This window comes from Pelodiscus sinensis, chromosome 16 (assembly GCF_049634645.1).
Source record: "Pelodiscus sinensis isolate JC-2024 chromosome 16, ASM4963464v1, whole genome shotgun sequence".
NCBI classification, from domain to species: domain Eukaryota; kingdom Metazoa; phylum Chordata; order Testudines; family Trionychidae; genus Pelodiscus; species Pelodiscus sinensis.
Window position 1 is genome coordinate 15088109 of NC_134726.1, and position 26922 is coordinate 15115030.

Below are 26922 nucleotides of genomic sequence, written 5' to 3' on the forward strand. Positions count from 1 at the left end.
TAGTAAGACCTATCAGCATTTTCATGAACAGCTAGGGATCCAGTCCTGCAGACTGAGGAGACAGAGCATGCAGCACTGAAACTGTTGAAAGACGGGGTCACATGTGGACAGAACCATCACTTCACATTCTGGGGCATTTGAACAGGACCCGGGATACCTCTCCATTACAACTTTCCACAAATATGTGTGGCAGAAAGGGAAGAGGCGCCGCACTGCTCCGAAAGGCATTGCATGCATGGTCACTCTGTTGCACTGATGGCTGACAGTGTGGACACCAACAGCATTTTCCTTGCTGTGCTGAGTGACGATGTAAGTGCCAGCACTTTACATCTGCCAGTGTAGACATGGCTCCAGTCTCCCATTTTTATTTCTATATTGCACAGTGCTGTGTGGTGGCAAGAGCTGCCAAGTGAGCCTTGGTTACTTTTGGGCATAGTTCCATTACTGTACCTCACTAGGTACAGCCAGTAGCAGGGTTGCCAGGTGTCCATTATTGAACCAGACAGACCGTTACTTTGTGTCCAGTAAACAAATTGAGACATATGAATGTCTGGTATTTTCTAAATAAGTAAGTTTTTCTGCTTTCCGGGCCGGCTTAGTGTCCACTGGAAGCCCGCTCGGGGGACACACAATTAAAGGGGCTATGACTGCTTTTTGGCCTGACCTCCCGAATCCCGCCCCCAGGGCTCCCTGGTTACTCCCAGGCGCTTTTTTTTGCTCCACAAATTTTTATCTGGTATTTTTTTGGAAACCATCTAGCAACCCTGAAATAACCTAAAATAGTCTCATAGCAAACCCCGCATTTACCAAAAAGTAATGGGATCATGCAACCAACGCACATTCCTGCATGGGCTGTTGAGTGGCAGGGCAAACGCTTCAGGAAAAAATGACATTGGCTTAACCAGCCGGGGCGGGAGGGAAGGAGCCTAGCGAGGCCGCCCCGGCTGCGGGAAGCGGCGAGATGCCGCTATGAACAGCAATACCCCAGCAGGAACCCCTTGGCTCGCGCTGGGCCGCCAGCGGGTCACATCCACTTTCTGCCCGGGGTGGAGCCTACAACTCCCGCGCCAGACTGGCCCCGCCCCCCTCCAGTCGGGGAGCCCACGTGAGCGCTCACGTGCCCGGCGACGAGGGGGATTGTTTCCGGAAGTGTCTCGGCGTGCGCAGAGCCGGGCGTAGGGCGCTGCGGAGCGGGGCTCCGGCCGGGCTGGTGCGGGGATGGAGATTGTCAGGAGCAGTGAGTGCGGGCAGCGCGCGCCGGGTTCGCGGGGCCTGGCCCCGCTGCCCTCTTCCTGGGCCGCTCGCCGGGCCCTGACAGCGTCCGCGGTGCCGTGAGCCGCCCGTTGGCGGGAGCCGGGGCTCAGCCGTGCCCGGGAGCGGCACGTGTCCCGTCTGGCGACTCCTCGCCCGGGGGGCCGCGCGCGAGAGCGCCAGGCGGGGCTGGTTCAGCCGCCCCGGGGAGCGGCCGGTGCTGCGAGAGCTGCTGAGCTGTGACCCCCCCGCCCGCTGTCTGCAGGGCCCGGCTCTCGTGCTGAGGCCGGCGCGGTTCTGAGGACCCCGCCGAGCCGTTGGGCGAGCTGCACTTGGCCCTTCCCTCTGCAGGCCCCAGGCTGGCGGGTCCTGGCGGCTGGACACGGCGCCTCTTAAAAAGGCGGCGAAACGTAGGATGGTTCTCAGGGGCCTGCAGTCTAGCAGCTTCTCGGCGGTAGGTCAGCAGCGCTGGTCCCGCACGCAAACGGAGCGGGCTGGCAGTTCCCGTACTGGAAACCGCCCGGTTCTCAGGGGGTTTGTTTTTTATTGCTTTATAGATTTTAAAGATAACCTAAATAAAGTGTATGAAGCCATCGAGGAAGCAGACTTTTTGGCTATTGATGGCGAATTTTCAGGTACTGTTAAGATTATTTGTGAACGTCATAGATAGTGCACTCTCTGGTTTGAAGTGGTTTGTCTTATGTACAGTTTACAATTTGGTTCAAGGGCTCTCCGCATCCCCCCTATAAAAATTGTTTGGGCACCCCTGGTGAATGTGGATTATGAACACATTATTTAACTGTCCTCTGCTGTAATGATTCCGTAGCCACTTTGCTTATGGGTTTCTCCTTGCAGTTATTGAGAGTGGTAGATGCAATCGCTGTCTTGAGAATTTTCTGTTTTCCAAGATGCCTGAACAGGGAACTGAAATATTTAAAATAACAATTAGATCAAATGTTAAAACTACATTTGGGGTATGTAGTGCATAAGAAAGGCCAACATTCATTTGACAGTACTCTTCACACTACTGTTGGTTTGTCACTTCATTGATTCAAGCTCCAACTTGGGGCCTGTCAGCCTGGTATTATTGGTACCATATGACATGCAATCAGGATTACTTATGTAACTGGTGAAAGATACATTTATAGCTTTTCCTGAAATATGGCTTTGCTACCAACACATTTTTTTTCTAAACTCATCAGAATGCCATTGTTTAATTGGCTTTTGTTTGTAGAGGGACCTTCCTCTATAATGGAAGATCTTTTTCATGTATGATAACTTATGTATATGTAGTATTATGTAAGTTTCATTGTGGCAGAAATTTAAACAATTGTCCTTCGCTGCTCCTAACCTAGTGTCTTTAAATAGCTTTCTTTTTATGTAATATTTTCTGTATTTTAGGAATCAGTGATGGGCCATCTGTTAGCACATTAACCAATGGCTTTGACACACCAGAAGAAAGGTATCAAAAACTTAAAAAGGTAAATGTAAAACTTCAATAGTTTTGTTTTAATTCTTAAGTATCTTGCCATCCTAGGTACAATGTACTGCATTTCTGTGATTAGAGCAAATTTACATATGTTCGTAGTGTACATCAATACATTGAGAGAAAATCTACTTTGGATCTGTTTACTCTTACGTAAGGCCTTGTTTATCCTGTTAAGCATGAGTCTAGCAATATCTGTGATGTCTTGAGGATCTATAGCATTGGTCTAACAGTGGGAAAGTGCAGTATATCATGGTGGTAAGGTGCCTGTGTCCATTTACACCAGTTCTTTTGTCGATCATTGATGCTAGACCAGCAGTTCTCAAACTATGGGGCAGACCTCCCATAGGAGATGGAGGAATGTATCAAAGGAAGTGCAAGCTAAGTGCCCCCACCTTTTTAAAGAGAGCTTTGGCTCTCACCCTGGTTGGTTGGAGCTTGTGCAGAAGGGCTGTGTGGGAGAGGCAGGGATAAAGGCCACTTGCCCTTCCCTCTCATCTCCACTGCAAGGAGGAAATGTAGGATAGTGGTGGTCAGAGACTCTCTTCTGAGGGGGACGGAGACGCCCATCTGTCACCCTGACGTCATCTTGGGAGGTATGCTGCCTGCTGGTGGCCTGTATCTGAGACGTTATGGAGGCATTGTTGAAGAGTATCCGGCCCTCTGACTACTACCCCATGCTACTCATCCGTGTGGGCCCTAATGATACTGCAGGGTGTGACACTGAGCGGATCAAGAATGACTACAGGACTCTGGGAGTATGGATGAAGGAGTTTGGAGCACAGGTGGTATTCTCTCCAGTCCTTCCTGTCAAAGGTAGGGGCCCAGGCAGAGACAGGTGCATCCTGGAGGTGAATGCCTGGCTGCGAAGATGGTGTTGCCAGGAGGGTTTTGGCTTTCTCGACCACAGGATGCTATTCCAGGAAGGACTGCTAAGCAGGGATGGGGTTCACCTTTCGAGGAAGGGGAAGACCGTATTTGGATACAGACTGGCTAACCTAGTAAGGAGGGCTTTAAACTAGGTTTGACAGGGACAGGTGACCAAAGCCCACAGAAGCGACGAGGAGTCCTGTGGCACACAGGTAAATGAAGCCCACAGGTAAATGAAGCAAAAAAACAGGACTATGTAGCACTTTAAAGACTAACAAGATGGCTTATTAGGTGATGAGCTTTCGTGGGCCAGACCCACTTCCTCAGTTCAAATAGTAGAAGAAAATTGTCACAACCATATATACCAAAGGATACAATTAAAAAAATGAACACATATGAAAAGGACAAATCAAATTTCAGAACAGAAGGGGGACGGTGGTGGGGGGGGGGTAAATGTCTGTGAGCTAATGATATTAGAGGTGATAATTGGGCAAGCTATCTTTGTAATGGGTAAGATAATTAGTGTCTTTATTCAAATTTGAGTGTAAAGTGTGGAATTTAAGCATGAATGACAGTTCAGAGGATTCTCTTTCAAGTGTAGTCTTAAAATGCCTTTGAAGCAGGATGCAGGTAATCAAGTCGTTGAGACAATGTCCTTTCTGGTTGAAATGGCAAGAAACTGTTTTTTCTTTGTGATCCTGTCTAATATCTGTTTTATGGGCATTGATCCTTTGGCGAAGTGTCTGAGACGTTTGTCCAATGTACATAGCAGACGGACACTTTCGGCACATGATAGCATAAATTATATTTCTGGATGTGCAGGAATGTGTGTTCTTGATCTTATAACTCACTTGGTTAGATCCAATAATGGTATCAGCAGAGTGAATATGTGGACAAAGCTGGCAATGGGGTTTGTTGCAAGGGAAGGTACCAGGGTTGGTATTCGTGTGGTATGTCCTGTGGTTAAGAATCATCTTGAGGTTAGGTGGTTGTCTATAGGAGACTATGGGTCTGTCTCCCAGAGCCTCTTTGAGTATGGTATCCTGTTCCAGTATAGGCTGTAGTTTATTGATAATGTGTTGGACAGGTTTAAGTTGGGGGCTGTAGGTGATGACAAATGGTGTTCTATTGTTGGTTTTCTTGGGTCTGTCTTGAAGTAGATGGTTTCTAGGTATTTGTCTGGCTCTTTCAATTTGCTTTTTTATTTCTCCGGGTGGGTAGTTGAGGTTTATAAATGCTTGGTAGAGATCTTGAAGTTTCTGGTCCCTGTCAGTGGGATTAGAGCACATGTGGTTGTATCGAAGGGCTTGGCTATAGATGATGGATCGTATGGTGTGTTCTGGATGGGAGCTGGAAGCTGGATGGGAAATGGATCTCTCGTGTAGAATGGTCCAGGCTGAGATTGATGGTGGGGTATAGGTTGTTAAAATCTCTGTGGAATGTTTCCAGTGTTTCTGGACCATGCGTCCAGATCATAAAGATGTCATCGATGTAGCATAAGTAGAGAAGGGGTAAAAGGGGACGGGAGTTGAGGGAACATTGTTCTAGGTCAGCCATAAAGATATTAGCATACTGTGGGGCCATGTGTGTACCCATGGCTGTGCTGCTGATACGGAGGTATAAGTTGTTCTCAAACTAGAAATAATTGTGGGTGAGAACAAAGTTACATAGGTCTATCAGATTGGCAGTGGTGTAAATGAAGAGCATGGAGACTTGGGAGATGGGTTGGAAATGGCAGGGAATGCGGGCTATAATAGTAGAGAAAGAAGAGGGACAAGGCAGAACTGCGAGGCATGATAAAATCAGTTTCTTAGATGCCTATGTACAAATGCAAAAAGTATGGGTAATAAGCAAGAAGAACTTGATGTGCTAATAAACACAACTGTGATATTGTTGATATCACAGAGACTTAGTGGGATAATACACAAGATTGGAATACTGGTATAGAAGCGTACAGCTTACTCAGAAAGGACAGGCAGGGGAAAAAAGGGAGGAGGTGTTGTCTTATGTACACACTTACACTGAGGTGGAGATGGGTGTAGGAGACAGATGTGTTGAGAGTCTCTGGGTTAGGCTAAAAGGGCTAAAAAAACAAGGCTTATGTCATGCTAGGGGTCTACTACAGGCTGCCTACCCAGGTGGAAGAAGTGCGTGAGTCTTTTTTTTAAACAATTAACAAAATCATCCAAAGTTCAGGATTTGGTGGTGATGGGGGACTTCAGCTATTCAGACATATGTTGGGAAACTAACACAGCGTGGCACAGACTATCCAATAAGTTCTTGGGCTGCATTGAAGAGAACTTTTTACTTCAGAAGGTTGAAAAAGCTATTTGGGGGAAGCTGTTCCAGATTTGATTTTAATAAATAGGGAGGAGCTGATTGAGAATTTGAAAGCGGAAGGCAGCTTGGGTGAAAGTGATGATGAAATCCTAGAGTTCATGATTCGAAGGAATGGTAGAAGGGAGAACAGCAAAATAGAGACAATGGATTTCAGGAAGGCAGATTTTGGTAAGTTTAGAGGGCTGGTAGGTAAGGTCCCATGGGAAACAAGACTAAGGGGAAAAATAACTGAAGGGAGTTGGCAGTTTTTCAAAGGGACATTAATAAGGGCCCAAAAGCAAGCTATTCCACTGCATAGGAAAGATAGAAAGTATGGCAGAAGACCGCCTTGGCTTAACCAGGAGAACTTGCATGATCTAAAAATTAAAAAGGAGTCATATAAAAAGTGGAAAGTGGGACAAATTACAAAGGATGAATTTAAGCAAACAATATGCAGGGGCAAGATTAGAAAGGCAAAAGCACAAAACAAGCTCAAACTAGCTACAGACATAAAGGGAAACAAGAAAACCTTCTGTAAATGTATTAGAAGCAAGAGGTAGACCCATTGCTCAGTGAGGAGGGAGAAATAATAATAGGAAACTTAGAAATGGTAGAGATGCTTAGTGACTTCTTTGTTTCAGTCTTCACCAAGAAGTCTGATGAAGGAATGCCTAACATTGTGAATGTTAGTAGGAAGGGGGTAGGTTTAGAAGATAAAATAAAAAAAGAGCAAGTTAAAAATCTCTTAGAAAAGCTGTCTGCAAGTCACCAGAGCCTGATGAAATGCATCCTAGAATACTCAAAAAGCTGATAGAGGAGGTATCTGAGCCTTTAGCTATCATCTTTGAAAAATCATGGAAGATGGGGGAGATTCCAGAAGACTGGAAAAGGGCAAATACAGTACCCATCTATAAAAAGGGAAATAAGAACAACCCAGGAAACTATTGACCAGTCAGTTTAACTTCTGTGCCAGGAAAGATCATGGAGCAAGTAATTAAGGATTTACTCTGCAAACACCTGGAAGATAATAAGGTGATAGGTAACAGCCAGCATGGATTTGTAAATAACAAATCATGTCAAACCAATCTGATAGCTTTCTTTGATAGGATAAAGAGTCTTGTGGATAAGGGAGAAGTTGTGGATGTGGTATACCTAGCCTTTAGTAAGGTATTTGATATGGTCTTGCATGATATTCTTATCAATAAACTAGGTAAATACATCTTAGATGGGGCTACTATAAGGTGGTGGATAACTGACTGGATAACCATTCTCAGAGCATAGTTATTAACTTTTCACAATCCTGCTGGAAAGGCATAACAAGTGGGATTCTGCAGGGGTCTGTTTTGGGATGGGTTCTGTTCAATATCTTCATCAATGATTTAGGTATTGGCATAGAGAGTACGCTTATTAAGTTTGCAGATGATTCCAAGCTGGAAGGTGTTGCGACTGCTTTGGAGGATAGGGTCGTAATTCAAAATGATCTGGACAAACTGGAGAAATGGTCTGAGGTAAAAAGGATGAAATTTAATAAGGACAAATGCAAAGTACTCCACTTAGGAAGGAACACTCAGTTTCACACACACAGAATGGGAAGCGACTGTTTAGGAAGGAGAATGGCAGAAAGGGATCTAAGGATCATGGGGGCCCACAAGCTAAATGAGTCAACAGTATATGACACTGTTGCCAAAAAAGCAAACATGATTCTAGGATGCATTAACAGGAGTGTTGTGAGCAAGACACGAGAAGTCATTCTTCCGCTCTACTTTATGCTGATTAGGCCTCAATTGGAGTATTGTGTTCAGTTCTGGGCACCACATTTTAAGAAAGATGTGGAGAAATTGGAGAAGGTCCAGAGGAGCAACACGAATGATTAAAGGTCTAGAGAACATATGAAGGAAGACTGAAAGTACTGGGCTTGTTTAGTTTAGAAAGGAGAAAACTGAGAGGGGAGATAACAGTTTTCAAGTATCTAAAAGGGTGTCATGAGGAGGAGGGAGAAAATTGTTCTCCTTAGCCTCTGAGGATAGGACAAGAAGCAATGGGCTTAAGGGAGGTTTAGGCTGGACATTAGGAAAAACTTCCTAACTGTCAGGGAGGTTATAAACACTGGAATAAGTTTCCTAGAGAGGTTGTGGAATCTCCATCTGTGGAGATATTTAAGAGCAGGTTAGATAGACCTCTCTCGGGGATGGTCTAGATGGTACTGGGTCCTGCCACAAGGGCAGGGGACTGTACTTGATGACCTCATAGACTCATAGACTCCAAGGTCAGAAGGGACCATTATGATCATCTAGTCTGACCCCCTGCACAGTGCAGGCCACAAAATCTTACCCACACCTCCTAGAATAATCCTCTCACCTATGTCTCAGATATTGAAGCCTTCAAATACTTTGAAGACCCCAAGATGCAGAGATCCTCTAGCTGTGATCTGTACCCCATGCTACAGAGGAAGGCGAAAAACCTCCAGGGCCTCTGCCAATCTACCCTGGAGGAAAATTCCTTCCCGACCCCAAATATGGCGATCAGCTAAACCCTGAGCATGTGGGCAAGACTCATCAGCCAGACACCCAGACCTCTTGAGTTCTCTTCCAGTTCTAGTGTTCTATGATTCTGTGATGTTCATTGAGAGGTGGGTCATGCTCTCCTCCCCATCACTTCATTCCCTCCCCAGGAGGCAGCCCAGGTTCTGTCTCTCCTTCGCTTGCCCCTCCAAATTACTCATGCCCCAAGGTAGCAGCAGCAGCTTTATTAAGGGTGACTGTGTGTGTGTGTGTGGGGGGGGGGGGGGGTTGCTAAATCTGCTGTGAAAAGCGATATTGATGAATGATAACATCCTTACTTCTGTGCTGTCTCCAGAGCTGGGCACCCAGCTAGCAGCCTCTGGTGTCCACTCTGCTCTCAGAGCTGTGTGGTGGTATGTACTTATGAACATGTACTAGATTGGGATGGGCAAAAGGCTCTCAGTGGGCTGGATCTGGCCTGCCTAGGTCTTGGTCCAGCCCGCATGGCAGTTCCCAGGCCCACCCTGAGTGCATTGCCGGGGGGCCGGAGATGTGCAAGCTCTTTTAACTGCTTCTATTTAAAGGGCTCACATGTTCTCCATTCCTGTGAGGGAACATGTTGCCTAGTAGCCACAGGGAAGGTGCAAGCCCTTTAAATAGAAGCAGTTGAAAGGGATCACATGTCCCAGCTCCCTGGCAATGCGCTAGCAGTGCTGGGAGCCCTTTAACTGCTTCTATTTAAAGGGCTGGTGCCTGCCCCAAGTCAGGTGCAAGCCCTTTAAATAGAAGCAATTGAAAGGGCTCCTGGCCCCACACTAGCCCATTGGTTGGGAGCTGCCCAGGACGCGTGAGTCCTTTCAACTAGTTCTATTCCAAGGGCTTGCACCTGCAGAGTGGCTGCCAGGCAACAAGTTAGCAGTGGGGCTAGGCGTTGCGAGCCTATGATGTGAATTCTAAGCCTCCACCCCAGACAACTGTGGGAGGGAGGCTAGCCCCTGGTACCCTCCCCTCTGCTCCGGGTCCCTTTCGTTCGCCAGAAGTCAGGGGTCAGGGACCTCAGGCCGAGCAAAGCTCCAGGTAGGGTAGCTCTCAACCCCACCCCTTCTTGGTCAGTCTGTGATCGCTTCTGAAATTTGTGAAGTGTCCCCCTTTGAAAAATTATTGCCCACCTCTGTACTAGATGAATAGTTAGGATGCAGCAAGCTTGGAGCGTAAATCAGTGTTCTCTCTACTCTTTTCCATTTATGTGCAGGTTTTTTCCATCCAAGTGCATAAGACATTTTTCTCTGTGCACCGAGGCATGTGCAAATGTGCACCACCAGTAGAAACAAAAACCTAGCTGTGGGCACTCTAATAATCATTGGCTAGGGGAATGGCAGCGTGGGAAATGGCTCATTTAGAGGCTCTCCCTGCTGCTTCGGTTGGTTGAAATCACCGCCAGTGGGAGTAGTGGGGGGCAGGGCTTGGGAGTGTTGGGAGGCATAGGGCCAGCTAAGCGCCCTCCTTCCCCCTTATGCCTTGAACCTGTACCCTCATGCATCCCCTGCTGCCACACCCCAAACTTGCTCCTGCACCCTTCCTTCTGCCCACCCTTAGCCTGCACCTGCAGCCAACCTTCTGGCCAGACTTCCACACCCAACTAGCTCCTGCACCCTACCTGCCGGCAAGACCCTGCACTTCCACTCCTTCCTGCACCCATTTTGTCATCTTTGGTGGTTGGCTGGTGGTACACAGAAAGGTCTGCATTGAGCAGGGTGGGCTGCAGGCCAAAAAGTTTGAGAACCACTGCTTTAAAAGTATTGTTGGCCCCAACAGTAGATTTTTAAAACAAGGGTTTACCAAATTTAAATCACGTATCTATAAATTGTATCTGCTATTGTTAGAGATTTATAATTAAGATTATTAGAATTCAAGACATTAGAAGAATGGTTCTATTTTTCATTTTATTTTCTTTGTGGCTTTTTTAGTTTTTTTGTGTACAGTTCCACTGTCTCCCCCTGAATAGTCTGTCTGGTTCACCTCTTGTGGGTTGTGTGTACAGCAGTGGAGAAGAAACAACTTTTGGAAAGGTGATTGTTAGGTTAGAAAAGATGTCAGGAGGTACTTGAGGTGTGTTCATCACTTCAGACTATTTGAACACACTTTAAATTGATCAAGTCAATGGGGTCCCTTTAATATAAATAGTAAAGGACTTCATTTAAAAAAGCTGGAGTTAGTTCATTCCTCTGCAGTAATGGAAGCTGGAACAATATAGCCCTACTGCATGAGAAACAAAGTGAATTTTTTCACTGTCCAAGTTGAGTGAAATGCTGAAAAAATTCCAAAAATGGGGGGAAGAAAAAAAAAAAGGTAAAAATGAAATGCTAAACTTCAAAAGAAAAATAGAATGTTAGTGAATAATTTTTTTAAAAACATGACTTTACCTAGCCACATGTCCTTTTAAACTAAGATTTAAACTTATGCCAAAACATTTTTCGCTTTAAAGCTAACCCAGTGATTCCTATATTTATCAGAGACACTTAGATAACTTCCCCAGAATGCCTGTTATATTTTAAAATGTGTTGTAACCATTATTCTCAGTTTTTTTTCTTTTCTTTTTCAGCATTCCATGGATTTCTTGCTTTTTCAGTTTGGCCTTTGTAGTTTTAAATATAACCACACAGAAGCTAAGTATGTGGTTTCCTTGACTTATTGCTAATTTTTAAAATACTGGGTAATATTGATAAGCTCTGTTTTGACTTGTAACTCTTAATTTTCACAGATACATAATGAAGTCATTTAACTTCTATATTTTTCCAAAACCCTTCAATAGAAGTTCACCAGATGTCAAGTTTGTCTGTCAGGTTAGTAGAAAACCAGGTTTATTTATATTGCTACTAGAAAACTTTTCAAAATGATTTTTGAAAATTCTGTATGGTTTCAACTTTTATTAGTCTAAGTATTTTCGCTTATGTATAATTCACCCTTTGTGGATTTTTTTCCCCAGTGCAGTGGGAAGGAAATCAAGTTTTCCTTAAACCAAAAGAAACAAACCTAATGGGACCATATTCTGTAAATGAAGGACACTTGGGTGAAAAAAGCTGTGACGGTCATGCCCCTTAATTTTTTTTTCTGGAGACAAAGTTGACTATTTGATGCTGACAGTGAAAGTTACGACATTATAAAGTATTTTCTTATCTAGCTTTTTTCCCTTGTTTTTTTTCCCTATCTCTTCTTCTTTCCTTGCTTCTCAAAACTGTTTCCAAAATTTTTGAACTCATGGGATTTTACCACACCAGTTCCTTCATGTGGTCCCTCTCCTCCTCCTGGTCTCCACACAACTTCTCTCCTTACGTTTTTATTCTTCTCCTGTTTCTCATCCTTACCTCATTAAAAATATGATCAGTATGTCATGGTCAGTGCTAAACACTAATGGAACTCCAGCAAAAGTAATGTAGAGAGTCATGCCCTGTCCACAAGACTTTATTCCAACACTTGTTACACCTTTGTACCACAAGTGATAAAAAATCATGTATAGCTTGGTTGAGTACAGAATGTCAATGTTCTTTACTTCTTTTGTTGTTACAGAACGTTGCATATCAATATATCTGTTTCTATATATCTATTATCAGGGCTCGCCAAGTGGCAGTGAGCCCTGCTTGCCAGCCGCGCGGTTCTGAGAGCCACGGGCGAGTAGATTACATGATTTGTCAAGCCCTGCCTATTATTCATTCCTTAAATTCCCATAATATTATAATTACACTTTAAAACAATCTTGAGCTACACTTAACTCATTGAGCAAAATAAAATAATGATTCTATTTTCTAACTTACATCAGAAATGGTACATACTTCAGTGTTTTCATGATGATTTAAACACTATGCTACATGTTAATTGGTGTTATGGTGGATTTGATGGCAAGGTTTTGGGATGTATTTTTATCCATATTGTGCAAGCTGTGGATCTCCTCTTCAGAACAAGCAAGGACAAAATACTGATGGAGAGATTTAATTATGAATGACTTGTTCTACTCCTTATTAAACTTGCTTTTAATAAACTTTTTCATTGCACTATCTTGACTTCACTAACTTAATGTTCAGTGGTGTATAATCAGTTTCAAAGTTGTTTCTTTTTTTCCTAGAGTTCAAGTATAGACTTTTTAGCAAACCAAGGATTTGATTTTAATAAAGTTTTTCGCAATGGTAAGCTTTTTTGGTTGTACAGCATACTTTTAATGTACTATATTTTCATCCATTTCCTGTTAAAACAAAAGGCAAAACCTACATTTTAAGCTTTTGGTAAAATTGTGTTAAGGTTGTAGCTTATTTGGTGTTTTAATAATGCAGATAACATTCTATGCCAGTGTTTCTTAAACTTTTTAAGACCAAGGAACACCAAACAATTTTTTTTATGGGAAACACCAAAGATTTTTTTGTTGGGGGTGGGGGGGTTGGGGGGAAGTTATTGATCAAAAACAACAACAAAAAAGGTTGCCTGCCCCTTTAAGGGTGGCCATTTTGAATTCTGTTCTCTGCGGCACACCTCTGATGGCCTTGTGACACACCGGTGTGCTGTGGAACACAGTTTAAGAAACACTGTTCTATGCAGTATTTGTGGGGAATGTTTGGGGTAGGGTGACTGTCTCAGCAATGGGCAACTAAGACTTGTCAGTGGGCCTCAAGATTGAAGTTCCACTGAGGCTCCACCTGTGGGCAGCCTGCGCACCGCCCTGCCTCTCCCCTTCCCACCTCTTTTCCCCAAGCTTCTTGTGCACTTGGACTTTGGAGATCCCCACTTACCTACTTCTTCCCTTCCCTCCCAGCACTTTTGGAGTGTCGTGAATTAGCTGATTGACAGCTTGAGTGCCATGAATCAGGCAGTTCACAGCCCTCTGAAATTGCTGGGAAGTAGGGAGAGGAGTAAGTGCCCCTGTGCATATGGGGAAAAGAGGAGTAAAGGGTGTGCCTGGGTAGCATGTAGCCCAGGGGCCTCAGGTTGCCTACCACTGGACTTCATCCAGCTTTGCTTGGCTATTTCATGGAAAATGCCTACTTGTTTAAGTGATTGTTTTTCAGCGGTTGAACACAAAGCAAAGTTGTAATCTTTCTGAAAGGACTTTCTTGTAGTAAGTACTATATTTGCTATGTCTTCACACTGATTGGATAATTGTGATACTTACTATAACAATGTGCCAATCTTTGACTTTTTTCTCAATTTAGGTCCTAGTTACAGCTACTCCTATGCTCAACCCTTTCCTTTTTGTGGCATGTTTCTTAAGTTATTAGAATCTGCAGGGCCCAGATGTGTTGGAAATCTTTTCTGCAAGGGACATAGCAACTATTCCAAGCTTCTTATAGACTAACAGATTTATTGGAGCTTAAGCTTTCATGGGCAAAGACCCACTTTGTCAGGGCAAAGACGAAGTCGGTCTTTACCCACGAAAGCTTATGCTCCAATAAACCTGTTAAGTCTATAAGGAGCCACAGGACTCCTCGTCGATTTAGCAGATTCAGACTAACATGGCTACCCCTCTGATACTTCAAGCTTCTTGACATCCATAGCAATCTGCAGCCCTGATGTTGAGCTATATGCATATTGATAGATCCTTATTCCTTATTTATTTGCTTTGTTGTAGTATTTAGGATACCCAGTCATGGATCAACAATCTGAGCATCCATCAAATTCAGTGAGGCTTTATGCAGAAATAGGGTCTGCCTGTGAAGATCAGATTGCAGGAGCAGAGCCTACCATGCTTGAGACTCGTGGAGGTGCCAGCTTTTCCAGTGCCTTCTCAAAAGGAATCCATAGCAACTAGAGATTAGGAAAGAGAAACTTAGGAAAGATATTTGAAGGGTACAGATGCATTGCTCCCAATTTTTAAGAGTATAACATGATAGGAATAGTTACTAATCCTCTCTGAGATGTGCAATATTGCTTTTAAAGCTGTAAAATGTTTTTCTTAGGAATCCCATATTTAAATCAGGAAGAGGAAAGACAGTTACGGGAGCAGTATGATGAAAAACGTTCGCAGTCTAATGGTGCAGGGACCCTTTCGTACATTTCTCCTAATGCCACAAAGTGTCCTGTGACTATTCCTGAGGATCAGAAAAAATTCATCGATAGAGTGGTGTAAGTAGAAATATCACAATGAAGTCATGTTATCCTAATGTGTGCACACGTTATTTATGTGGAAATCTTCCATTCTGAAGTTGCCTAAAAACTTGAAGGTTACCAGTGTTCTGATTCTCAATTTGTAAATCTCAACAAAATGTTCCTTTGAATTAAGGGGTTTAAGTCTGGGAAACTTCTGTTCCTTTTCATCGGGCTTTTTTGCTGCTTATCTTTAACTTCATCAAGAGTGCTTGAATTGTTGGTTACATTTGTTAGCCTCTTGATCAATGTTCCCCCTCATTTTTTCCATCTCTGTGTGGAATCAATTTTGTTACATGCACCAAAGCAGTGGAGATGTGCCCCACTAATAGAAACACACACTACCATCTGTGGGCGTTCTGCTAATCAGCTAAGTAGTGTTTGAATTTCTCCTGGGTGGCTGTCCAAGCGCTCAGTTTACAGGGAACACTGCTTTTGATGATTTTCAGAAGAGCTTGGCAGTTTTTCATAATCACAGCTAAAGTATAATTCAGTTTTCAGTTTATGATCTTAGTTGGAAAACAATGGCTGTGTGTTTTCTGGCCCTTAAATACAAAGCCATTTAAGTCTGCTATGCTTAATTTTTGGGGTTTTTTATTTCTTAATTACACAAGATTTAGTATTTATCACTATACTGTCTGTGTAAAGATGAAAGAATATATAGACATGTAATAAACATTTATTAAATATTTCGTTAATCCCTCCTATAAAAGATTTGCCTTGTCTTTTTCTGTGTCTGTCTGTCTATAGCTATGTATCACAAAATGCTTCTGTGAAAATACTGTTGTACTAATAAATGCAAAAAATCATCTGCTTACTCTATTTCCTCCAGGGAGCAAATAGAAGATTTAATACAAAATGAAGAAAACAGTAATTTGCAGTTGGATCCATGCACAGGGTCAGTTTTTTAAAAGAAACACTAGCTCTCTGGCAAACAGAACTCTGAACTGTCTTCCCCATAAGAAATTCAGTTTGACCTGTATAGGAAAAGCCTCTTTCTGTAGGTCTTCACACAGTGTCTTAACAAATGTATGCCTCAGTAGCAGTAGCAAAAACTGTTTGAGCGCTGGAAGTAAACGCTTGCTGTTGTGGAGTTATGGTACCTTTTCTTGTTTAAAAGGTCTAAACTTCCAAATGTTAATCCTGAAATTCTGCGGTGGTATTAGCACATACCAGTATGCATCTGGCATTACTTGAAATAGATAACTGTAAATGTACATATATCGTGAAATGTTATGAATCACAGAGGTGTTCTTCATAAATTATATTTTAATTAGAATTTAAATTAAATTATTTAACTTCAAGTGCCCTTCCTATTGATTATCAAGATGGCTCTTTAAACTGCTTTTTCCACTGGAATCAGTGTTCTTCATGTGTTCACATATTTTTTGTGTGTGTTGCTGGTGATATGGGGTGATTGATGTGAGGTATTAAACACATTGCAATATTGTATTAGGCCCACTACCGTTGGAATTACAGTTATTTCTTAACTAACAAAAATGAAAAAGGAAATAGTTATTCCACATAAATAGACATGAGTGAATAATACTTAAACACATTTTTGCTTGGTTCTGTCAGCTATTAATTTTTGTCATGTCATTCTCATCAGAAGGGCAGGTGTGTGAACAATAAGGTATAAATCAATTTATCTGGAAATTTTAACTAGTTTTTAGCCTTTTAAATGTCCTTTAAGATACAATGTGATAACACCATGAACTGTTTTATGTTAAAAGTTCATGCAGTGAATATACACTTGTCGTTAGTTTTGAAATACTCATTATTCTTTTCTGTTTTTAAAGGTTTCAGAGGAAATTAATTTATCAGACCTTGAGCTGGAAGTAAGTTAGTAGTCTTCACGTCTGTATATCCTTACCTTACTTTATATCTGTGCTGTTTTTAACATTGAAAAAAATCAGGATGAAAAACTGTTCTGTGATTTATCTCATACTCAGTTTCTTTTCTTAAGCAGTCTTTTAATATGACTCAACTGAAGTTTTTTATGGTTCATTAGAATTTTTTTGTAAAAACCGAGCATATTTCTATTGTCACTTCAGAATTATTAAATAGATGTAAATTGAACAATACAGTATAGCAGATTAGTGATTATAATTATGTAACAGTATATTACTCTAAACACTTAGGTTATGTCTACACTGCAGCCTTCTTCTGCAAAAGCTTATGCAAATGAACCGTGGAGTAGAATATTGCCGCACTTCATTTGTATAATTAGCAGCTGTTTTTGCGCAAGAGGCTTTTGCGCAAAAAGCTGTGTAGACGGCTCCTTTTCGCACAAAACCCCCTCTTGCGCAAGAGCCATTCTTCCTCATTTTTCGCGATGTTTTCCATACCATTTTCATTGTATCTGAGGAAGTTACTCTAAAATATGTGTTTGGATATCTGCATCTACAGATAAAATATTTTTATCATTGTTGTGACTGATTTTTTTTTCTTTTTAACTGTTTGGACTGCACCCATACTGCACAGTGAGGGCTCCCTGTGGAATTTCAGTGGATATGCATTCCTGAATGGGTAGCTTAGTAATTTTTTTTAATAAGCTTTTTCTGGGGGGAAAAAAAAATGCATAAGAAGCAACATCTTAACCCAACATCAGATTAATTTAATTGCACTGAAGTCAGGCAGTTCAGTTAGATGAACAATTGTAGCTGTGAGAACTCTATCGGCATAGAATATTTAGAAACTAAAAATAATACTAATTGTTGGAAGTCTTGACACACACAAGAAGGCTGTATTATTGAATAGTGGTACTTTGAATTTCCCCACTTCATTTTGGTTAAAAACTGCCTTGAACAATTTTTTGTATTTAATATTTAGCCTATCTGTATCCTTCCTATAAGTTGTGCAGGTATAAATGTTAGTCTGTTTGAAGGTGGAGTTTCAGTATACAAACTACAAAATTAGTCCTAAACTGTAGTTGACGTTTCACTGTTTGCTGTAGGTATCCAAAAGGTATCCATGTCGAAACTCTGGAGACAGAGAAGGTAATTAACTAACAACATACTGTCCTAAATGTGTGTGTTGTGTAAGCAAAATCTCCATCCTAATGAAATTACATGCTGCTTCAGCTCTGAATTTGCCTGCTGAAACTGTTATGCAAACTTTTAAACTTTGATTAAACTAAGAAAATATTTTTGAACAGCCTTAGTGGCCAGATTTCAAAACTCATGAGGTATGCATACAAATATGTAGCTTATTTATATATTAAGTGTGTGAGTGGAGTCTGTAATGGTTATTTTAAATACTTAATCAATCTTACATTCAGTACATTGAGAGTATCAGTGCAAGCATGAATCCTTAGTCATCTGAGCGGTTTGATGATAGAACAATAATTGCAGCAGGCGTTAAGCATTATGTTTCTCCCCAAAAAGCTAGGCAACCCCCAGATCATCGGAAAATACTGGATTAAAAAAACCCACTGAAACCGTTTCCCTTAGGCTTTGTTATGTAACGTTCATCTTAGATAATCTTATTAAAATTATAAGCTCCTAGAACAAAATAAGGGGTAAACACAGTAAACTGTTGCAGCTAAACTCTGAATATAATGGACGCAATTTAGTTTTACGTTGGAAATGTAGATAGAAAATCATGATTGTATTCGTGTTGGGATACTGTTATAACTTTTCACCTTTCTTTTTTTCAAGCTGTTCTTGAAATAATTTACTTTTGACCTTACTACTTTCAGAAGGAAAGATACATTATCATTAGCAAGGTAGATGAAGAAGAGCGCAGAAGAAGAGAACAGCAGAAACTAGCAAAAGAACAGGTAATTTTACTGTCCGTGTTCTTAAGTTGAAGAAAATGCTGTTGGTTTTATTCAAAATGTTGAAATTTGGGAAGAGACCTGACTAACTTGAATTCCACACGCTTATGACACTGAAATTTCCCCACTTCAAAGCCCCACTATCTTGTTTCTTGCTTTGGTGATATCTGATCTTTCAGAGGAAGGAAAAAGTAGGGATCCACTTGACTAAATAGCAGTGTTGTGGCAGTGGGATAATATTTGTACTGGCTCATTGTGGCTCTCTGCTGTTGCCATGAAGTATATTAAGTTACTTTTATCTTAGCAAGCATAGCTAGAAGATGTTTACACTACTCATTTCTTAAAATCTCACCACAGGATTTGGAAACCTTCAGTAGTAGCTAACTGCATTCTGAAATAAGGATGGTAAGTATCGGGTAACTGATTGATCGAATAGTCGATACATTTTTCATTGACTATTTGATAAGTCGATAGGGCACCTCCACCTTTGAAGTATAACAACCTGGGCTGCACACAGTGTTTCAAAGCAGCAGTGTCATGTGGAGCCCAGGGTCTAGCCCCAGGCTTCAAACGGTGCTGCTGCTTTGAACTACCCCTCTTCCTGCCTCTGCCTCTGCCTCTCCTCCTTCCCCTCCCCCCCCCACTGCCTCTATCAGATAGGGGCAGCATGAGGGGCGGAGCAAAGTGACTAACATTTGCTTATTGGATAGTTGACTAGTTTGAAAATTATAAAAGGAAACACTTTTCAGAGCAGAGATGTGAAAAACTAAAGTTACAGCTTGTTTTTTTATAGAGTTGGTGTCAAAAGAAAGGATGGATTGAATTTTTTTTTAAACTGTACCCCTCATAACATTAATTTACCTTAGTTATTCTCTGTAATGAGAATTAGAGAGGACTTCAATAGCACTTTTCATGATAGTCCTCAAACTGGGCATACAGTTCCAGATATTAACAATTGATTTCAACAATTTCCACTCCACCATCAAACTCAGCCTGGACCAGTCTACACAAGATATCCACTTCCTGGACACTGCAGTGGAAATAAATGACATTCACATAAACAACACCCTATACTGAAAAAGTGACAGCTATACCTACCTTCATGCCTCCAGCTTCCATCCCGGACACACCACATGATCCATTGTCTATAGCCAACCACTAAGGTACAACAGCATTTGCTCCAAACCCTCAGACAGAGACAAACACCTACAAGATCTTCACCAAGCATTCTTTGAAACTACAATACCCACCCAAAGAAGTGAGGAAACAGATTAACAGAGACAGACGTGTACCCAGAAGCCTCCTACTACAAGACAAGCCCAACAAAGAAACCAACAGAACACCACTGGCCATCACCTACAGGCCTCAGCTAAAACCTCTCCAACGCATCATCAGTGATCTACAACCCATCCTGACCAACGATCCCTCACTTTCACAGGCCTTGGGAGGTAAGACAGTCCTCGCCCACAGACAACCCACCAACCTGAAGCAAATTCTCACCAGCAACTATACACCACACCACAGTAATTCTAACTCAGGAACTAATCCCTGCAACAAATCTTGGTGCCAACTCTGCCCACATCTACACCAGTGACACCATCACGGGTTCATTCACCTGCACGTCTACCAATGTAATATACGCCATCATGTGCCACAATGCCCCTCTGCTATATATGTAGGCCAAACTGGATAGTCCCTAATAAGAGAATAAACGGACACAAATCAGATATCAGGAATGGTGATATACAAAAACCTGTAGAACACTTCAATCTCCCTGGACGCACAGTAGCTGATTTAAAGGTAGCCATCCTGCAACAAAATAATTTCAAGAGCAGACTTCAAAGAGAAACTGCTGAGCGATAGTTCATCTGCAAATATGATACCATCAGTTTAGGATTAAACAAAGACTGTGAATGGCTAGCCAACTACAAAAGCAGTTTCTCCTCCCTTGGTTTTCACACCTCCACATCAGCTGCTACAAGTGGGCCTCATCCTCCCTGACTGAATTGACCTCGTTATCTCTAGCCTTATTCTTGATTGGTACTCTTTATACTTTATACCCTTTATACTTTATACTTATACCTGCCTCTGGAATTTCCACTATGTGCATCTGACGAAGTAGGTCTTTGCCCTCGAAAACTTATGCTCCAATAAATTTGTTAGTCTATAAGGTACCACAGGACTCCTCGTTGTTTTTGCAGTTTCAGACTAACACGGGTACCCCTCTGATACTTGAATTCCAGACATGACTTGAAATACCTAATTGCCTGCTTTAATAGATTATTAGCGCTTGTAATTTCTTTTCTTTAGGACATCAAATGCTAGTCACAGTAGAGCCTATCTAGCCGCAGCTTCAGAAGCTGAGGTTGAAAAGAGTGTTCTTAATAGCTCTCAAGTTTAATAAGTGATAAAGTAAGAGATCCTCCTGCCATTAGAATGAGCACAACTACAGGTTGGACCTCCCTGGTCTGGCACCCTCAGGACCTGATTGGTCCAGAGTGAGGGATTTTGCCGGACTGTGGAGGTCTTCCTATCCCTCCCACTGCCACCAGCCCCTCCCAGCCCTGGCTTTGCTACCAGCAGGAGGCGAGCTTCCCTCCTGCTGCTGTGTGCTGGGCTTCATAGACTGAAGGACTCCTGGCCACCAGCTCTCCACCAGACCTCTGGTCCTGCAATATCCATGCCATGCCACAGATGTCGGCAGACCAGACAGTCCCAGTTAATAGAGGTTTAACCTGTACTGGGATTCCAGTGCTTAGACATCGGTATCCTTATGTGAACCTTGTCTACCAGATCTCAAGATTCTACATATACGAAACACTTAAAAGCATACTTCCATTTACATATAAGTACTCCGTAATTGTAAGTCTTAGGATGCTTGTAAGTAAAATTTGCTGCACCAAACTTGTGCAGCAGTACATTGTTAAAGTAATACTGTTAATGTGAAAATACTGCTTATTGTACACTAGTCCAGTAAAAATGTTTTGCTCTAAGAGCAGTCAGAGGGCTACTACCTTGGTTCTGATGACATAGGAAGAAAAACAAACTGTAATGTATTTGACTCCTTTAGGCTGCAATTTTATTCTTCTAATAAATCTGGCAATAAGTCATGCAGTGCAGATTGATTCTTTCCTTAATCATTAACACTTTGGAGGGTTGCCATTAGCCCTACCCGTTGCTGGGACCTCACCATTAAACTGTACAAGGATTAAAGAGGGCTTGAGGAAAAAGGGGGGAGTGGTACCAGATGTTTGGAACCCCGTCTTCCTTTTTCCAGCTTTCTTTAGGGGATTCATTCCCTGAAATCCACTTCCAACTCTTTTTTTTCTCAGGCAATCATATTACCTCCAGTGAGTATCTGCACTGGACACCTGTTGCATGTGTTACCTAAGTTGCAACATCTTCATGTAATTTACTTACTTACATCTCTTGGTCTCTGACCAAGGTGAGAAGGTGATGTCAGATTCCTTTCCAATTCAAAATAGAAAAAAAGCAATCAGTACAAGCAGCAGATCATGAGTTCTACTTTGATCCCATGAGTAGGAAGATGGGTCCTGCTGACAGACTGAGTGTGTGTTCTCCTTCTGGTATGCATGGGGTATAATTACCTCCCTTCCCTGGTATACATGGTCAAACAGAGCTTTCATGTACAGTAGTTTCCCACCTTAGCTCTGGTCAGGTTGTCCCCTTTTTCTCCCTTGTGATATCAGGGACACATAGTGAAGTCCTGTTGTCCTTTCCTCCAACCCAAAGAGATACCTAATTCAGTTTTGCTGATTTTAGAATAATTTAGTATCTTATTGTTACAGCATGTAACTTACAGATACGTGTTTTGAACGAATGGTATATAGCAGTGATCCCCAACACATTGCATTTGTGTGCACTTGCCAAGTGCCCAGGGCTGGCCCCACCCAGGCGCATGGAGCATGGGGAGCGCCGGCCCCTGGGCACGTGGCGAAGTGGGTGCTCTGGCCCCCGGGGGCGCGGCAAATTGGCCTCCCTGCCCCCAGGCATGTAGATACTGGGGGGGAGTGCTGGCTTTGGGTGTGCGACTATGGGGGAGTGCCGGTCCTGGGCGCGCAGCTCTGGAGGACGCTAGCCCCAAACTTGCTGTGAATGGGTGGCCCCACCCGTGGCCACGTGGCACATAGGGTTGCTGGCCCCAGGCATGTGGCTCATGGGGGTGTGGCGTATACGTGGCCCCGCCCCTGGGTGCGCAAGTGTCCCTTCCTCCTGGTGCCCAGCAGTCAAATGGCCACGCCCCCTAGCGCCCAGCAGCTTCAAATGGTTGGGGGCCACTGGTATATAGGTTTTGTAACACTTCCAGATAGCTTAGAATGAGATCTAAAATATCAAATGGTTGTGTCATGAGTGTCTGTGTCTTGGTGATGGTTTTGGGGTCTGACTTTTTAGTGCTTAGTAGAAAGATATCAGGCAACCATTACTGAAAAATTCAAGATAATTTGAGCATTCAGTATTTGCTTATAAGTGAAGGGCCTCTTTGGCTTGATATTGAACACTCCTTTCTGACTCAGCTCAACACACTTTCTGTGGAACTTCTTTTATCCTCTGCCAACTCTTTGCTGCTTGCTTTCTGGTAACTTATACCACTACAGGGAAATTTTGAAAAGCATTCTATGGAGGCTTAATTCTGCTTTTATTGAAGACAATTATAAAAGTCTTACTGACTTCAGTGAGAGTAGAATTAAAGCAATAGTGAAGTGTTTAAAAAAATCTATTGTTTTTCCCTGACAATGTAGGCATTGAAGTTTTGTTTCACTTTTGCCTTAATAGCAAAAACAAAGTTTTTTCAAATGGAAATAAACAAAAACATTTGATACAACAAAACAGTTTTATTTTTAGACCCATTGTGTGCAATGCTATGAAAAGTTTATATCACATGACTTAGATATTTCCAAGAGCATTCAGGCCAGTTCATGCTTATTTTGTAGTTGACGATCTGTGGCACTAGTTGTCTTGTCTTCATTTATACCGTTAAGGATACAGCTGAGATCAGTGCCCTACTTTGACCACAATATTTCCACAAATATTTGCATTTCCTAGAATCTGATTTGATTATCCTCTAATGGAGAATACAGAACGGGGAACCTTAATTTGAGATGGAGTTGCAAGGAAATTATCTTGTCACAATATACAGACAGTGTTGTCAGTTAGTTGCATTTATACGTCACATAATTATACCTGAAATTTTGCTTACAGGAAGAACTCAGCGATGCAGTGGGATTTTCCAGGGTCATTCATGCCATTGCTAATTCTGTAAGTTAAACCAATACTTTTTTTTATCATATGCACATTTAGTTTATAGCTAAGGCCTGGCCTGGCCTGATCTAAGTAATTAAAGCCTAGAGCGAGTCCTAATTACTTGGGAGGACAGAGTTAGAGAGAGAGAAATAGATCATCGGGCTGAAAACAGCTTCTGTCCTAAATTAAAATAATAGGTCTCTAAGATAAGAGACAGTGTCTGAGCCAGCTCAGATAAGGAGGAGCACATTCAGGGAATCATTTATTAGCAATAAACAAGATAGATTAGGAATGCCGAGACGAGATTGAGCATCAATAATGTATGTACAGAGCATTCTTGCCAAGTAATCCAATACAAAAATGTGATGTATAGTAAATGCAAGTGTGTGTATGTGTACATGTACGTGTGGGCGCACACATGAAGGTTTCCATGAATATTTGGAGGTGTGATACATCCTGCATCCAACCTCTGTTCTTGTTTGCTAAGCTCAGTGTAGCTTTGCTATATGCCAAGTAAACGAACCTTAGTGATGAAATCTGAGTTGAATTGAGTATTTTAGATCCCAGAGAATTAGAAGTATTCTGGATAAGCAGAGTAGAAAAGGTCTCAGAGGGAGTCCCTATGTTATTATGGTAAAAAGTTGTTAATGCACAAAGAGTGTGAGGTTTTTTACTGTTAAATTATACAGCTAAGCAAATAAAATGACTTATGACTCATATATATGTAACTTTAAAGCTCTGCATAGATACACAATTTGTATGCTTGGATATAAAGTGCTTATCTGTGGAGCTGCTAGGTTCTACCATGAACCAGTGTCAAAACCAGCAGCATGTTGGTCTGGTGTCTGGGAGCATGTGGGTTGCTTGCAGATGTTGTGACCTCAAGCAGCATTCAGTAAGTATGGTGCACATCCAGGGTGCAGATCTGGGGCAGGTAAATATGCACTGAAGAAGTTACCTGGATTGGGTGTTGGCTCTTGTGAGTGGTGGCCCAGCGTGCTGCTGTTTTCACTGCTGCAGTTCGTACTAGAGCCCTGCAGCTTTGCGGGTGTATGCATCTGTGGACAAAAATTTTGTGTCTGTATAGGCCTCTACTTAACTCATGCTAACAACTTTAAGTTTTTGGTTGTGGCAATGCTTTGATATACAATAGTGTAGTTTGGGAGTAGTCTATTATTTTTTTGTCAAGGTCCAGATTTCTTGGTCAAGGTGCAGTCAAGGTCTAGGCCAGAGAAAATAAATTAAAAAAAGTAAATAAAAAGGTTTCAAAGTTGGTCCAAAAGCCTTTGGTAGTCCGAATTGGGCCCTCACTTCCCCTTATGTAGTGTAATCTAATTTTTAAAATGTCTTTTAATATGAGATTTTGCTACAACTCTTCATTAATATCTTAAAAAGTGGATACTGCCAATTTGCTGTGTCAGTTAATGAGATTCTAAGTCAGCAGTGATGTATAGTGAAGAATGGCAGGGGAGTACTGCCCCCCTTCTGCATTGCTCTACTGCTGCCCTACCATTGTTCCACTCTTCCTCATCTATCTTTTCCGAGCACTCTGGACCTTTGGTGCGGGCTCTCCTCCAACGGGTTATTTCCTTTTTTTTCAAAAAGGATGTAGCTCTTGTTTTGGTTCTAACAAGATAAAAAGCATAACCACAGAAGGAGCAGTCAAGATAGACTGATTACTTTCTACCTACATTTTTAAAATAGATTTTAAATGGTTTTGCTATGCTTACCAAAACTCTAGGAGTCATGGTGCCTGCCAAAATACCGCTGCCACCTATTAGCACTACTGTCCAAATAATTATCACATAATTGAACTGTAAAGAATATACTTGTGATTCAATATGTTAGTTGAAGTTAAAATGTAATGAATTGAAAACCGAGTAAAACTGTATCAGGGCCTTTTCTGTAACCTGTTTTGTTATAAAGTAGTTTGAAAAGTCATTCACACATAATTGGCTCTTTCTTCAGGGCAAACTTGTTGTTGGACACAACATGCTACTGGATGTCATGCACACTATCCACCAGTTTTACTGTCCTCTACCTGAAGTAAGTGCCCTTGTCAGTCTCTGAAATTTGAAGTAATTAATCTGAAATCTATCCTGGCTGGGAGCTTACTAGGATGAATTGAGCAAAATAAAGTAGAATCCTTAATATGCAATTAGAAATCTGTGTGCTGTCTGGAGATACTAGCCCATGATTCATTGTTATCTTAAACTGAGTTTGCCATTAGGGCTGCAATTATCTTCATCATCTATTTAGTAAATAGGTATCTTTGCATGAAGTGCCACAGTATAGAGGTGCAATGGAGGGGAAGTTCCCACACCTGAACCCGTCTTCTTAAGTGACAGATCGGAGAAACCCTCCCAGATTTGAGATGTCAATAAAAGAGATGTGGAACAGCAGTTACATGAAATCTTAAGACCACATGGTATTTATTTTAAGAATTCTGAAGAAACTCAAACACGAAATTGCAGCACTGCTTGCTGTGATATATAACATATTGCTTAAATTAACTTAGTCTAGAAGTCTGGATAACTCATATAGTGTTGATTTTTAAAGAAGTCTCCAGAGGCCATCATACCAGTTACAAGCCTATAAACCTAATTTCAGTCCTATGAGGGTTGGTTGAAATTATAATAAAGAATAGAATGATGAGTCAACATGGCTTTTGTAAGGGGGGGGGGGGGCGGGAAATGCCTCAATCTATTTGAATCCATTTGGGAGCAGGGGGCAGCTAGGGTGACCAGATAGTAACTGTGGAAAAAATTGGGATGCAAGTGGAGGTAAGAGGCACTTGTATGAGACCAAGTCCAGAATATCAGGACTGTCTCCATAACATTGGACACATGGACAAGGATCCAGTGTATATAGTGGTCTCTGGTCAAAGACTTTTAAGCAAAGTAAGCAATCAGGGAATGAGAGGAAAGAGCTTGTAATTTGATAAGTAGGAGGTTAAAAGATAGGAAACGAGGTAGGAATAGATAGATTTCACAATGGAGAGAGGTCAATAGTAGGGTCTTCCAAGGATATATACTGGGACAAATGCTATTTAGTATAGTCATGAATGATCTGAAAGAAGAGGTGAACAATGTGGTGGCAAAATTTACAGATGATACTAAATTACTCAAGAAGTTTAAGTTGAAAGCTGACTGTGAAGTGTTACAAAAGGACTTCACAAAATTGGGTGACTGGGCAACAAAATGGTAGATGGAATGCAATGTTGACAAATGCAAAATGTATATTAGAAAACATAATCCCAACTAGACATACAAAATGATGAGCTCTAAAGTAGCTGTTGTCACTCAGCAAAAAGATTTTGGAAACAT

The 26922-nt window shown here is 41.9% G+C and overlaps 1 protein-coding gene across 3 annotated transcripts in view; it reads left to right on the forward strand.

The window, feature by feature from the left end:
* The first annotated feature begins 1083 nt into the window (after positions 1-1083).
* Positions 1084-26922, forward strand: part of PARN (poly(A)-specific ribonuclease) — a 196220-nt gene continuing 170381 nt past the window's right edge. For 2 of the 3 annotated variants that reach the window (XR_012896124.1, XM_006134132.4), the window contains exons 1-13: positions 1085-1237; positions 1809-1886; positions 2653-2732; positions 11030-11097; positions 11189-11270; positions 12548-12608; positions 14370-14535; positions 15389-15454; positions 16356-16394; positions 17513-17555; positions 18257-18337; positions 23555-23611; positions 25565-25642. Coding sequence is in view for 2 of the 3 variants with exons in the window: in XM_006134132.4 (XP_006134194.2) it covers positions 1219-1237; positions 1809-1886; positions 2653-2732; positions 11030-11097; positions 11189-11270; positions 12548-12608; positions 14370-14535; positions 15389-15454; positions 16356-16394; positions 17513-17555; positions 18257-18337; positions 23555-23611; positions 25565-25642 (918 nt within the window). In the remaining variant the exon portion in view is untranslated. Of the gene's footprint in view, positions 1238-1808; positions 1887-2652; positions 2733-11029; positions 11098-11188; positions 11271-12547; positions 12609-14369; positions 14536-15388; positions 15455-16355; positions 16395-17512; positions 17556-18256; positions 18338-23554; positions 23612-25564; positions 25643-26922 lie in introns of all 3 variants that reach the window. The other variant, XM_025190140.2, reaches the window with a different exon arrangement.